Here is a 15,357-nt window from a genome sequence, read left to right on the forward strand (position 1 = left end):
CTCCCCTCCGCCCCCGCTTCTGCCCGCTCCGCCACACACGCCCCAGCAGCGGCCGCAGCCGGGCCGCCGCCGAAGCGCCAGGCAGGGGCAGTAGGGAGCCTGCGCTCGGCCCCCGCGCTGCCTGCGCCGTCCCACCCCCCCACCCCCCCCGCCGGGGAGCGCCGAGGACCCCCCCTCCCCCTCCCGGCCATTTAACCCACCCCGGGGCGAGTCCCCCGCCCTCCCCCGGCGCAGTCTTCCTTCTGTTTTATTTTAAATTTTAAACACCCCCCCCTCCCCTTCCCTCCCCTCCTCCTCTTCTCGGAGGGGTCGCTGAGCAGCCTCCCCCTCCCCTCCCGACTACCAACCTCTTCGCTTCCTTCCCCACCCTCGCAGAGGCGAAGAGGGAGTCCCCGCCGCGCCCCAGCAGCGGCCGAGGTTTTTTGGGGGGTTGTTTTTTTTTTTTTCCTCCCTCGTTTTCCGCGCCCCGCGTAGCCCGTGGGTCCGCGGGAGCGGAGACGGGCAGCCCCCCCCTCCCTGCCCGGCGCCAGCGCTCGCAACCATCCTCGGCCGCCCGGGAGGGGGGAAGGTAGGCAGAGGGGGGGGAGGGGCCGGCTTCTTCCTCCTCCTCCTCCTCCTCCTGCCGCTGCTGTGGGATCGGCCCCTCTGCCTGCGCCGGAGAGGAGGGGGGAGGCAGCCCGCTACTGCGAGCGAGAGAAAGAGGAAGGGGAAAGAAGAGAAGAAGGCGGGGGGGGGGAGCAGAGAGGGTGTTGAAACCCGCCCCCCCCACCTTCCCATCCCGCGATCGGTGCTGCCTCCATCAGGACAACAACCCCTCCTTCTTCCCTGCACAACAAGATGTGAAGCGGAGACTCCTGGGACTTATCCTCACCCTCCTCATCCTTACAGCTCCCCTTTCTGCAGCCATTAGCGACGGGCGAGGAAGAAGCGAGTGGAGCTGGGGACCCCGTGCACGCCTTGCCTCTCTCCCCGCCGCCTCCCCCCCAGCCCCGTCGCTGGCGGTGGGTATTTTTTTGCAGGGTGGTGTTGGAGGGGGAAGGAGCCGCTGCTAGAGGACGGTGATCTTTTTTTCTTTTTTCCTCCTCCTCTCCCCTCCTTCGCCCGCCTCCTTGTGGCGATGAGGAGGAGGAGGACGGCGCCGAGGAGGAAGAGGCTGATGGCGGCGGTGAGGAGGCAGCAGGAGGAGGAGACCCCCCGAAGGATGAAGATGATGATGGTGGCGGCGGCGAGGAAGCACCAGCAGCACAACAGCCGGGATTAATTTTACTAAAAAAAAAAAAAACCAAACCCCAACCAACCCTACCAGCCTCTTTTTTTTTTCCTTTTTTTTTTTTTTTTTTTTTTTTTTTTTTTGGCGGGGGCTTTACCTGCTCTTCCCATCTTCGCTGAGCCCTTTCGCCTGGGGGAAGAGGCCTCTTCCCCCCCGCCCCAGCTCCCACCTTCTCCCTCCTTCTCCGCTGCCGCCCTCCCGGAGCCCGAGGGGCAGAAAAAGGGGAACTTGGCCCCCCTTCTCCGCCGGATCCTCCTCGCTCCCTCTCGGCGTTATTGTTGTTCTTCAGCTGACTCGGGGCCCGAGAAGAAGGTGAAGGTTTTGGGGTTCATCCGCGACCGTCTCTCTGCTCTGAGTGATTGTCTAAAAAAGAATTAAAAATGGCCGAGAATGTGGTGGAGCCGGGCCCGCCTTCAGCCAAGCGGCCTAAACTCTCCTCACCGGCGCTCTCCGTGTCCGCCAGCGACGGCACAGGTCAGTCCCGGGGGCCCGGGCCCTCCCCACCTCTCGGTGCCGCAATTACTGCCCTTTTCTCCCCTCTTCTGCCTAAATCTCCTCCTCCCTTTTGCTGCTGTTAACTCGTGCCTGCCTTCATCCTTTCTGTTTGCCTGTTTCTCCCATTTGCGCTCCGTTTGAACCTATTGGCGTTAATGGCTTAGGGAGGGTGTTCAGATGTTTCTACCCTCCTATTTTTTTGGAAGTGATGGAAAGCAAAGCTGTTCAGTTTATTGTGCTCTTGATCAGCTGCAGATAAGACTTAACAGTTTGTCATTTTCGTGTCTTTCACAATAGTAGTTATTACTGAGCTCCTTGCTAAACATGTACCTTTAATGCCAGTTGCAGACATACGAAATAGTGCTAAAGATGATGCTTTTGTACACTTTATTGTTGAATTAAGTGTGTGTACGTCCCCACACACAACTGCGTCTTGTTTCTTATTTTATTTTGCATATACAAGGGCTTTTTTACAGCTCGTTTGGAAACGAGATTTATTTCTCTGCTGTTTTTTTTTCTTCTTGTGTGCAGTCTGCTTATTTGGTTTACTTCTTACAATCCTTCTTACTCTTCCTTGCAGAAGGATATCTAAAACCTGCTTTTCTAATTCAAATAGACCATTGACTTTAGGAAAAAGAAACAGCTAAAACCAAACTCCAGATCCCAAGCTTTGGGTGTAAGGTTTATCGAGACTCTTATCTTCTTAAAAATGGAATGTTATTTCACTTTATTTGTGTTAAGAATCAATATGGAGTGTAGCTCATCTTGCATCTCCCATTTCTTTGCTGCGAGAGCAAAATGTCTGAATTTCCCCTGTAGAGTTAAGAGCTGCGAAGATAAAGGGGCTTCTCCGCAGTCCTGCCAAGGGCTTTGGTGATGCTGCGAAGGCAAGCTAGAGGTTGGAAATCTTAGGTGTCCCAATCCCTGGCAAATACGAACTGGTTGTACTGGGAGGGGGAGGGAGTAACAAAGGGCTGTTCAGCTTTTTAGTGCTTCTTGTGAAGCAGATGAGTATTTGGTGTTATTTTGCTATGAAGAGTACTTGGTTACCTGTCCCACAGGAGTTTCTTTGAACTCTCTTCAGATCTTCTTAGCCTATGGGATATTGAGGAAGCTTCCTCCTGCCAGAGTCTGGCGAGTGGTGGCATTTCTGAAGGCACCGGTGGTCTTGTTCAATGCAGTTAACAGCTGGCAAGAAAAAGGAAGAGTTGGTTGTGTTTTTGTTGGGTTTTTGTGGCTTTTTTTTTTTGTTTGAAAACTCCGCGTTTGACAGTAAACAGAAGGTTTTAGTAGCTGGTTTTTGGTCGAGCAGTAGATGTGATTCTACCTGTAATCATCTTCAAAATTTTGATTTTTGCCTTCTCTATTCTTGGTGAATGACGTTCTAGTTTTGAAAAGTTTGTAACTTTCAGAGCATATTAAATACAGGCAGTATTATGTTTTAAGTGGAGGACACGACTGTTCGTTCCTACTATCAACAGGTCTCTAGTAAGAGTAGAAGAGCATTGGAGAAGCTGCTCTTTAGCTAGAGCTAGTTGTTGGGTTTTGTGCTAGACTTGGAAACCAGTACTTAATTCAGTAGTAACCATTTTTTATTTTTCTTGATAGTGGTTATCTTGCTTTGTTTAGAGAGGTGAAATAAAAATGTATTTTGTGAGAGAAGTCCTGATACTTGAAAAATATGAAAGTTAAAGACATGATTCAGATGAATGCGGATATCTAAGTCAAGCCATTTGTGATCAAATAAGGTTTGGATAATTTGTGAATGTATTTCAGTTTAACAGGTGCAGATTTTCACAGAATACTTAGCCTATTTTAATTGTTAGCTTACTGGACAGCTTAATGAACTTTTTTACAGTTCTGGTGAAACACTAGGGTTTGTTGGACAGTTTCAGTGGTGCACGAATGGGATAATTTTTCTCAAAATGATTGAGATTGTCATCACCTGATAGTTATGCAGAGGTTTATAGTGGTGTGAACCATTTATGTATGCTACATGAAAACTACTAAAGGATTCTTACTCTTCTGGATTTTTTTTTTGTTGACAACTTATTAGCTGGATTTGGGACATTTCCACTTCCTGTGGTTTTTAGCATGATATCTGTTTCTCTAATTAAATAAAATCAAACCTCTTAACCAATAAGCGTGTTTGGGGGGTTAAATTTTTTCATTTGCTGCTTGAGAAACTGTGATTTTTTTTTTTTTTTTTTGGTCCCACTTTCGCTGTTGTGGGAAGTTGCTTTGAAGTTTAAATTTTTTAACCTATCTGCTCCTTAAATTTGCTTTGAAATAGTGCAAGCAGCTTTCATTAAGTAACTTCCATGCATAGAATCTGTTGTACTGTCCCCACTCCTTAGTTAATTATAGAAAATAAATAACATGGTGCTTATGTACTTACCCAAGCACTCTTTTTAAAACTGTTAGATTCACAGCGTCATTAGAGAGAGGGAAGGAGAAAGGTGAGAAACTTGCACTGCTGATGAAACTTTCCAGCACATGTGCATAGTGGATCTTTCAGTGTGTTTCTTTTGCTGTTAACTTTTGGGCTTATTTCTTAACTCTGAAATACTGTTTTGGCTTGTTAGGTACCTCAAAACAATGACTCACCCTATTAACTAACTTATTAACTTATTCCCAAACTTACAGATGGTAAGTGTATTTATATTGAAGACTTAAGTTGAGTCTCTAATTCATTCATGTTTCCACTGGATGATACTGATGGAATGTACTAAACTTGAATGTTGGTGGCTTTCTTCTAAGAAGTTGGCAAAGATTGTCCTAAGTATGCTTGCTTTATTGGCAGCAGCCAAATACAGCTGCATTTCCCACTGTTGCTGCAGTGCTGTATCTTCTGTCTTAAACGACTTAAATGGTTTGTGTGTTCCCTGCTCAGAATTTGCTTTGCCATAGAACTTGGTGTATTAGTGGAGTTTTGAGTTGCTCTATTAATGCCAGTTCCTTCTTGAGGAGGTAAAAATAACATAGACTTACAGGGAAGCTGAAATGTTTGTAGCATGTTTTGTAATAGACGTTTTGAAGTAATTTAGAAGGTCTTGGTATTGTCAGTGTTGTGTAGTATATTAGAATTTTTGAATGGTCTCATTTTTTTCTTGAATGTTGTGTCATTCTAGAGTAGTGTCAGGAGCAGGACTGTGTGGATTCCCTTAAACTGCCAGGGGTTTTTCTACAACCTTTCTATTTAAATGTTACATTTGTTGCAAAGAAGAATGCTAGTTATATGCATATCTTGTCCAGACATTAAGTTTTCTGAGGGCCAGTACAACTCTACAGTGGGGTCACCTTTTGTTGGTACAGTATCCTCAGTATGGGATGCGAGTGTGTAACACTGGATGCTAGCGCAGGTCCTCTGTACTAGCATGGTTACATTGACATAAGTACTTTGCCAGTGTAGCTTGTTTTGCTTACCTTTCCTTACTGGTAGAAACACTGTTTTGGTATGTTGCATCTAGTCTGACAAGACTTTCTTAAGCATTGTATTAGTGAACTGGTGCACACTGGTCTATTTCCCCCCCTTCCCCACTATAAAAGAATAATTTGAGTGTATCCTGAAGAATTAGCTCCTTGAGTAAATGAGTGGAAGTCTTTAATTTTTAACTGGATGCCTTAAACCAGTGATTTTCTTGGGGGGGGGGGAGGAGGAGGAGGGGGGCTTTTTAGTTGTGAACTCACTTTTTCCTGCAATAATGCAGGTGCATTGAAATTGCCACGTACAGATTTCTGTGTGGTATATTCAGGAAGGGAGAGTTTAATCATGTTTCACAACCCCTCCTTAGAAATAACCTGTTCTCTGTGAACTAGGAAAGCTTTTTGGACTCTGGGTTCCGAAATGCTGTTTTTCACCAAGAAATAAAAAATGGAGTTTGCTCTCTGCTATAGCGTGGTTGTACGGTATCATGTCTTTGGGTTGCTAGATCCGAAAATAGGATTTTAAGTGCGTAGTGTTTCTGGCTTGCTGTAACATTGGAAGTCAGTTTTCTACAATTAGCTGACACGTGTATTATATCAGAAATCAGTGTACATGTTTGTGGTATGTGCCTTAACATCCTTCAGTTTACTATATCCAAAAGTAGCATTTTTTTCCTGAGTAATAGCACATCTTCAATCTCCCTTTCAGTACCTATCTTTTGTAAAGTTTGTATGTTCCTTTTTTTCAGGAACTGCCTCTGACCTTTAAAACTTTACTCTCCCTTACATCAAAGGTGTAAGACTCGTAACGAAACTTCTTGCCTGGACTACTGCAATTTTGACTGATACTCATCTTTCATTTGTTCAAAATGTATCAGGATGTTTCTTTGCTCGAAATGAATCATATTAATTTTGTCTCACTGCCTTTTCCAGAGGTATATGCAGGGTTTTCAATTCTGGTTTCAGCCAGTGATGGTTTTTTTTTCCTTGTGTTTGTATATACTCCTTTTAAAATTAAACACTTTTCACAAATCTGTTTTCTGGCTAATGTTTAAGACCGAGTTATTACATTTACCTTACATCCATCAGTTAAATATTATCCCTTCTTGTTAGAGCCACATTTTTTTATTGCTGGTTTTTTTCCAAGTATTAGTTATGAGATGAGATGCCTTAAAATATGGTTTGATGGGTGGCATATACTGTAAATCAAGTATTGCAGTGCTGGATGCTTGTGTAGCAAAAATGCGCATCTTTGCCTCGTAGCTAAGTAGGTTCTCGAAGTAACTGCATTAGGAATAAAATTAAATTAAGAGAATTTAAGTCTGCAAGATTTTCTTTAAAAGTAAACAGATCATTCTTATGGTGCTTAGTAACTTTTTAAGGAAAATCTTGTGGACTTTTGAACCTCCTAGATTTCCAAACTGCTATGTCTCTGCTTTTTTTATTTTTTTTTTGCCCCTTTCACCAAGTGGATTGTGTGTGTGTGTCTGATATAGGTATGTACTTTTTCTGAGCAGTGTTAGAAAGGTACCTAATTTTTTAAAAAAAGGAAGTAGCCACTACAACACAAGGACCATACATATCATGATGTAAAACTGAATCTTGAGCACTGACAAAAAAACCTTTGAGACTAGAAAACCAATCTAAAAATACAGATTCAGAAGTTTGATATTGCAGGGAAAACCTTTGTTGCTGAACTTGGGAATTTAAATTCTAGATTTAAAAGAAAGTACTAATTTTTTGCATCTTGTCCCTCATGGTCATAGAACAGGGTTTGGATTTAGTCTAGAGGGTCCCTAGTTCAGGTTATTGGTCAGTTGTATATTTGCAGAAAACCAAAGTTTTTCTGGGAAAGGTCTAGTGGACTCTAGGGTTTAGTGTATGTTTTTAGGGGATGTGGGTTTCATAAGGTATTAGGGATAAATGCTGAACTTCTACTGTAGGAATTGTGGGTTTTTTGTACATTTACAACTTTGAGAAAGTAACTTTATTATTAGATTTTAATTTTGTATGATTTAGTGTGTATTTCTTGCATCTTCTCTCTAGGTTGCTCGATTATCTCCAGTGTGTCACCTCAGTGTCTTGTTTAGCTGCTTTAGCAGGAGCAGCCTTTCAGTGCTTGTTCCAACAGTGTAATGATACGACTTTAACCTTTCTCATCACCCGAACTAGTGCCCCCTCTGAGAGGGCTTGGCCAGAAGTCATTTAGATTTATTGTTTGACAAATGGAGTAATTTTGCTTTTAGATTTCAGTGACAGATAAACAATGCACACCTGTCTCCAAGGATTTGGCTTTTCTGTCTTTACTTAAACTGTAGCAGCAGGCTGAAGTAAAATACATCTGTCTCTGCATATGGTTGTATGCACTGACAAAAAACTTCTGTGGTTGCATTGAGTTTGTAGAACTTTAATTAGAACTTGAACTAGGGCAATTCACAGAAATTCTCTTCCTGAGCAGTCAGTGTCATACCTGACAACACGACTTTGTTCTCTTCCTAAGTAGCAACAAGTTTCCTCAAAAAGGATTGGCATATGAATGTATTTAAAGTTCTCTTAAAAACTTGATGTGCTATATTCTTCTTCAAGCATGCATTTCTTCCAGAACTTTAAGAAAATTGGAAAAAGGAGCATTGAATTCTGATTAACTCAAATCGTAGTAACTTGAGGTTTAGTTGACAGTCAGGTGTGTTTACAGGAACAGCAAGGAGATGAAATCCAAACTAGGATTTTCATTAAAAAGTGCAAGGTAGGTACAGGACCTTCAAAAACAGCGCTGGTTATTTTCTATTATGGGTGGTTGTGAGATTTTTTTTGTGAGAAAGATTTTTGTATTTTTCCATTTGATGGTGCAAAACACCTCTGTACTGCATCTTTTGTTGCATCTCCGTAAGAGATGTAAGTAGTTTTGAACTGTATGTTTGCTTGCAGAATCATGATTTACTATTTCTTGCTCTGTTGAACTTCCTAATACAAGTGAATAGATAATGTATTGTACAACGTACTCTCACTGTATTAATGAACTCAAATAATCTTTCTCAACTTTTTTTTTTAGAATTCTAATAAAAAATAAAACTCTGCCAAAATGCTGCTGTATGGCTTGCTCAGTACAAATTCTGCTGAAACTAAACTGCGTTTTACGTATTCCTGAATATAATTTCAGGAGCTATGGGGAATTAATTACTGGTTCAAGATAAAGAAGTCTGATCTGCTGACTTCTGTTTTTTGTTTACTTGTGTATTTTTTTGTACATAAATTCATCATTGCTTTCTGGTTTTACTAAGGAGGAATGTTGAATGAACTCAAGTCAGTGATACTCAGAAAACTGACTTTTTGGTAATTGTATATGCAGATTGCATCATTTCAAAGTAGTGGTTGACAATGAAGTGAACTTTACTCTTTTCTTGAAACTGATTTGTAATCAATTCTGAACTGATTCAGTTTGCTTGTGCACATACGGGTGTTCCCTTCCTATCTGCATGTACCCATTTTTTGCCCACCGGTATAGCAGACCAGTAAGGCATCTCTAACTTTCTGGACTTGTGTGCACAGTGGTCCGCAATTATCAGACTCGCAGCTGAAATGCTATTCTTACTATTTAATGATGCCACAGACCAACAATAGCTAACTTAAGGTGGTCTTACGGGAATTTCAGTGGCATACACAGGCTAGACTTGGGAATAAGAATACTAATTTAGAGACTTTTCACTGAAGCTAAAGGTAGCCCAGTGAAATTTATGCAAATAGCAACATGTTCACAAGGAAATTATTAATTGTGTGACTTCATTTTGGAATTAAAATGTCAAAATTTCATCTTATTTTGGTCATCAGTGATGGCAAGACTAGTACCTTTGTACTGTGTTAAGTAACAGCATGAATAGGCAGGTACACAAACAACAGTGTGTCTGAAATTCCCCCTTAAGTAATGTTAAAATATTAAACATACCCTATCTTGATTCTTGCACCCAGTCTTTTCCATATTACACTACTTCTGTTTCCCTAGGACAGCTATAGTTCCACATTCCAGAATCATTCCAGAATCATTGAATTTTCACTATGGTTTTCAGTGGTAAACACCTGCTATCATCTGTATATCTAAATACTGTTTTTTGAAGAACTTTGAGTATGATAATGAAAATGAAAACAGTTTGTTATAAATACTATTTTATTCTAAAGTTGCAAAAAACATGCATCAGAGTCTACTAAAATTGGCACTTCTGTTGATACTAGTTTGGGACAAATATGACTTAAACTTGCAGATTATTGAGACTCTTTTCCTTAAGCAAGAGTTGATGTGTTTGATGCCAGTGTTTGAATAGGAATTACTATAGCTTAAAAAGGATAGAGTGAGGTCCTAGTTTTAGGATGCTAGTAGATGTTGAACGGTAAGTTGTTGCTTCTTTAGAATGATTTTTTTGTTTACACTTGTGAAATACTTACATTTATACCCAGTTATTACAACTAATAATGAAATCATGTGCATTCTAGATGGTGAATTGGACTTTGACCAACAAATATTTGTTTTTTTTAAAAAAAAAAGCTGTGCCTGAAGTTGTGTGCTACCATGACATGCTAACATGCTTTGTGCCCTTGTGTTTGTTGTCTTCCAGGGGTTTTGAATATGTCCTTTTTAGATGTTTTCTGCTTGTATTTTTTGCAGTCTCACTTCAAATTATCAAGTTTCTTGATGTAGTGAACAAATTTCGGGTCTTGTCTGGACTAGCAGGGAAGGAAGGAGGCAGAGGTTCCCCAGTTTCTTGCAGGGAACAGAATTAACACAGAAATTAATGCTGAAGACTTTGTTACTCAAATAGTGTAATACAGAATAAGAATTCTTAGTTGCTGTTGCATAAGCAATAGTGAAGACCTCTGCGTCATACTTCTGCATTGGGGCTGAATGACGATGAGATTTATATAGGGATTGATGTTCTAGGATTTTGGAAGCAGTAGTTACTATGATGAATCTAGACGTTGATATTTTAGGCTGATGCTGAATTTTTGCCCCTTCGTTTTGCATCAAATTGGTAGATTAATTTAAATTAACTCTACAGTTTACGTTAGTAAAAAGAATTTGGCAGAGTTTATATTACCATTGGGTAACTGTGGCTTCACAGAGGATCTACATGAAAAGCCTTCTCCTTAGTGGGCTTCAATGGTCAGAATAAATCTGATCTCCAAAATGCTGTATAGCAAAGTTCTCACACCCACCTGGTAGGAATCTTTGAGTTCTTGCCTCTTTCTTAGATGTTGCCGGACACCCCCCCCCCCCCAATAAAGCTGAACATGTGTACCTTAATTTTCTACCATTGCACAGAGGCCTTGGGAATTGATGACTTTCTTTATTAGCACTTTGTTTCAAGTCTGTGCTTCACCTTTGTTTCTGTGTTTTCATGGATACCTGAGAATCATCTTGTGAGAACATGTCTCCTTATCTTGTTCTGCCTTTTTTAATTTTTGTTTTGAGTTCTGGCTTTTTTTTAAGGGCATTTCAGCCAATACATTTTAGGACCTGTAATGCTGGTGCTTGACTGCAAGTTTGAACGGCTGGTTTCTCTGGAATATTGGCTGCATCCTCTGGGCACTTTCCCTGTTACGTCTAGGCCCTGTTCAATTCCTGGATAGCTTTCATGTTGCTGTGCAGGGAAGATACTGACCTCAGCAGCTTATTGTTACTCTTTGTCTGAAAGCGCAGCAAAGGTATCATGTTTTCTGTGTAGTCCAACATCATCTGTGGCTCCTGTCAACCCTGTCACATGCGTGCTTTGTATTCAGTGTCCTGTATTAAGCCTTGTCCACTTGTTTCATTGTGACCCTAATGACTGTGATATAATTTGATCTACTGATAGGTTTCTGGAGCCCAGAAACATTTGTGCAAAAAGGTGACTGTTCAGCAGCTTTCTAATTTGATATGTCTGTGTTCAGAATATAATAAATGGGAGGCAGGGACAGGAACTATAAAGTCTCTTCTGTAAGATCAGCAACGAGGTAAGCATGGACTAAGTTGTTGTCTTACATGTCTGGCATGCAGGGTTCTTCACGTGTCACTGTTGACACGTGATGCAGTTTCTTCAGATGTATCAACTCTTGTTTGAGATGGAATGCTTGAGTGTCTTGAGTCTGAGGGTACAGTACACATGAGAGTAAAGTGGTTTTGCTATTTTGTAGTGTGTGGGCAAGTTCTTGGAAAACTAGTATTACTCATAGCAGCCTATTTGCTAGAACCAGATAATCTCCATATTGATACAAATGCCTGGTTTATTCTGAAAGGTGAATAGAGGTCTGTTGTCTTAATCCAGAAATGAGAAAATGACTGGATTGTGACTGTAGGCTAGAAGGCGGCATGCAAGAGAAGCTAGTATGTACTGCTTGAACCCACGTGTTGATTTTTTTTGCCAAGTAGTTGGATATATTTTCCTTGTATTGTAAACATTGTCAGAAATCTCTACCTTGCCTGGCATGCTTTGAGAGCTGTTACATCACTGGTGCTGCCAGGTGCTCTTGCAGTAAAACTAGCTCAAAATAAATACTTTAACTCATTTGAAAACTGATTACTTGATAAGGCACCCATGTCTTACTGACATAAGGATTTTGGTTGCACACTCTGAATCTGTACTAGTTTACAGTCCATTTTGGTGCCAGGTGGGTTTCTGACCAAGGCTGGCAGTTTCCTTGCATCTTGCAGATCAGACACTGTCAAAGACAGACTTGTTACAAGTAGGGTCCAAAACTAAGAAAATAATCCATAGTATGCAACACAAGTTAGCACACTGATATTTATTTTTTTTTTAAGTTGCTTTCTCACAGTTCAGGGTGCAGTTCATATTAATTAATACAGCCTAACCGGACTGCCATTGAAAGAAATGGACCTGCTCCATCTGTCTTTTCTGACGCACTTTCTCACTACAGATCTAATATAGCCAGGGCAAGTCAGGCCAGTTTCTTGACTCTACAAAAAAAGACATGCTTAAGTGTTTAGTACTGGTACAGTTCCTAAAAAGAATTATTATATGCCTTTGCATGTTGAGACTACCTCAGGTGAAGACTTTCTGATTACCTACTTAGATGTTGTTTTGTGGAGGTACTTTCTTTCTCTTTCCTTTGAATCTTAGGTGGCAGTAGCAATCTATTCTATATCTTCTTGTTACCTGTGGAAAGAAATAAACTAATAATACCATAAATAACATAATGTGGAATCACTCTGTGCCACTCTATTGGGATCAAGATTTAGCCCTACCACTTACTGCCTGCATATTACTGGATGGTTTTGAGCTTTTAGGCCAGATAGTGTCTGTTCTGTTACATCCCAATTTTTTTGTGTCTGATTATACCCTAAGATCTCTAGGGTTTAAAAGTTAGGTAGACAAACTTTGGCAGGACTGATATGCCTCCTTCGCCTTCTCACAAGCTTTATTTTGTTAGTAAGAAATCTTCGTGTGTATCCTTAATGAAACAGATTGCAAGGTGAGCAGTGGACCCAGTGTGCTGGAAAGTCAATCGGTTCTCTGGCTGTTTATCATCATTGTCTTATTATCATTGTCTTAAGCTATGCCTTTGGCTCTTGTGTAAATGCATGTGCCATTATTTTCACATGGTCTATGAGCTGTCTGGCCCAGCCTTGTCAGTTTTTTGATTGGTCATAGGTAGAACTCTCTACAGATGTGTATTATATGTAAAAGACTGTGAAATGGATTGCAACTGTTGAGGTACATGAAGTCTTAATGATCTTTATGGTCTTTTGAGACTGTTTGTGTTTCAGTCCTATATCTGAAAACTTTTGCCTCTTGGCAGTTGACTAAACATGTGATTTTCATAGTTGACCAGACAACTGAAAGTTTTTCTAGTTTTGTTGTTTATCTACAGGCTGAAGAAGAATGAAGTTTTGTTTTTGGAAAAGACTTACAAAAAGAGAAAACTCACACCAGAATATTGCATTGTTGTCATTTACTACTTAGGATTTTGGCTTGTAGCTGATAGTATTCTTTTATGATGAATCTTCTGTTCTGTATTCTCTTGGATTAAAAATCCTAACAAGTTAGTCTTATATGGAAAGAACAGTTTACATTTTTTTGGTGTAAAGAATTAATCTGATTGGGATTATCTCACAAGCATTTAGTGTTGTGGTTTTTGTTTGTTGTTGTTTTTTTTAATGTAGCTGTTGATTTGTTGTGTCTTGAGACATTAATAGAAAGAATTAAAAACACTTTTGAGTTTTTATGACATTTTTTTCTTCCTGTTCATGGGTGGCAGAGGACAACCAGGCCAAGGAGCTCAGGTAGCTTGTTCCTGGATACTCAGTTGGATATAAGCAAATAAGCCTTAAAGCTGGAATTATCTTCTCACCTATGAGGAGGAGGAATTCAAAAAAGAAAGGGGTCTTCAGAGAAGCAGATTAATATATTCTTGTGGAGAAAGATGATCAAATCTTTGTCTCAGAACAAGAATTACACTGCCTCTTTGCAGTGTTATATCTGAAATAATCTAAATGGGTCTTTCTGAGAAAATATTCTGTGGTGGTTTCAAAAATGAATTAGTGCTTCATATTTAGATGCATACTGATCGCTTTCCAGGTGGTTTTGTGAAAGGCTTAACATACAATGGTATGATCTCAAGAAAGGTGAAGAGGGGATTTTTGTTTTGGGACTCACCCTGTCCTGGAAGCTGTGTATGTTCAAGAGCAGTTCTTTCCCCAGCTACAGTTGGTCACAAAACTGGCCTTTGAGCTGTGTGGGCATCTTTGCCTCAACAGCTGTTTCCCAGTTTGCAGATGGGAGGTTCTGTGGGCTGCCGTTATGGTTGTGTTGTAGGTACAGGGTTTGTGCTGTCTCATGTTCTTCCCAGACAGTTAACTTTTGTTTTCGGTTTTGTTTGTTCATCATTAAGGAGAAATTTTTTTCTGGACAGCAGACTACCTTGTGAATTACTGATCGTGGTTTTTTTTACTCCTTCCTCAATCATGGGCTGTTTGTCAGGTTATTAGCCAGAGTGTTTTCTGGATGTAGTGTTTCAATATTTGCCTATTAAAGGCATCCTAACAGGCATCCTAAGATGTCTGTTGAAGCTGTTTTAAACTGTCATGTATTTTTTTGATTGCTTTTTCTATTTCTTTGATCTCCCCTCCAATCTGAGGGTCTTTTCCACTGTAACTCTTCCCATGTTCATCAATATTTAATTTGTAAGCTAACCACTGAGCATTGTAATTTGGTGGGGGTTTTTTTTTGGGGGGGGGGAGTTGTGTTTTGAGAGAAGTCTACTGACACAAAACTCTAAATTCATCATTTTGAATAGAGGAAAACTTGGACAAAGTTTTATTCTTCTGATTCTTCCTTCACTTCGGAATCTTCAAAAATACCAGTCATGGTGAAGAATAGAAGTGATGCAAAGGAAAGATCAGTCCTTAGTATGTGTTGTAAAACGTAACTTTTAGAATGAGATTTACATTAATGAAGAATGGGCTAACTGATTTTAATAGTTTAAAACAGTTCTTCAGTGGAAATTTTCGTTCTGTCTCTGGTGCTTTGCAGTAAGGAAGAATATATAAATGGAGTTACAAAATCTTCTCTGTTGTGGTATACCTGCATTCTTGCCAACCTCATACCGTATTTTTCAGAATTCTTAAGTCATGATCTTATCTGTGATAACAGTTGCAAAGCTGTAGAAACTCTGTTAGTACTGGAGTTTGGCAGTTTGGGTATGGTATTGCATGAAACATTTTGAACAGATTTCTAATGCTGATGAGCTTTTCTAACTTATGTGCTGTTTAACTGTAGTCTTTCTCCATTAATATTTGGACCAAGTCATCTTGCCAGCCCTTCTAGAATTCAGTGTAATTGACACTTCCTTTTAAATGCAGTTGCAGTTGCTGAGATAATGAGTACTATTTTAGGTCATTGTCTAGATCTGAAGTATTTGAAAATGCAGTGCAATACCTCCTACAGAGCATCCATGAAATAACCTTTCTGGCAGAAGGGGTGCTGAAATGTTCCAATAGTTAAATTTTAAGAACCCCTCCTTACTAGGTATCCTCAGATTCCAAATATTAAGCTTTACAGCCTAGCTGTGCATAGCTGCGACACACAGTGGCTCAGCTTTTAGCCATAAACTTTCTAGGTTATTTTTGTTTTAACTACCATAGATTAAATAGACAGATCAAGGTGCATGCTGCTTCTGCA

At 40.4% G+C, this 15,357-nt stretch overlaps 1 protein-coding gene across 1 annotated transcript in view; it reads left to right on the forward strand.

Moving 5' to 3' along the window:
* The first annotated feature begins 220 nt into the window (after nucleotides 1-220).
* Nucleotides 221-15,357, forward strand: part of EP300 (E1A binding protein p300) — a 67,274-nt gene continuing 52,137 nt past the window's right edge. Inside the window, exon 1 of the mRNA XM_049822005.1 lies at nucleotides 221-1,744. Within this exon, the coding sequence (XP_049677962.1) occupies nucleotides 1,651-1,744 (94 nt within the window). The 5' untranslated portion in view covers nucleotides 221-1,650. The remainder of the gene's footprint in view (nucleotides 1,745-15,357) is intronic.

This window comes from Accipiter gentilis, chromosome 18, assembly GCF_929443795.1.
Source record: "Accipiter gentilis chromosome 18, bAccGen1.1, whole genome shotgun sequence".
Taxonomy (NCBI): domain Eukaryota; kingdom Metazoa; phylum Chordata; class Aves; order Accipitriformes; family Accipitridae; genus Astur; species Astur gentilis.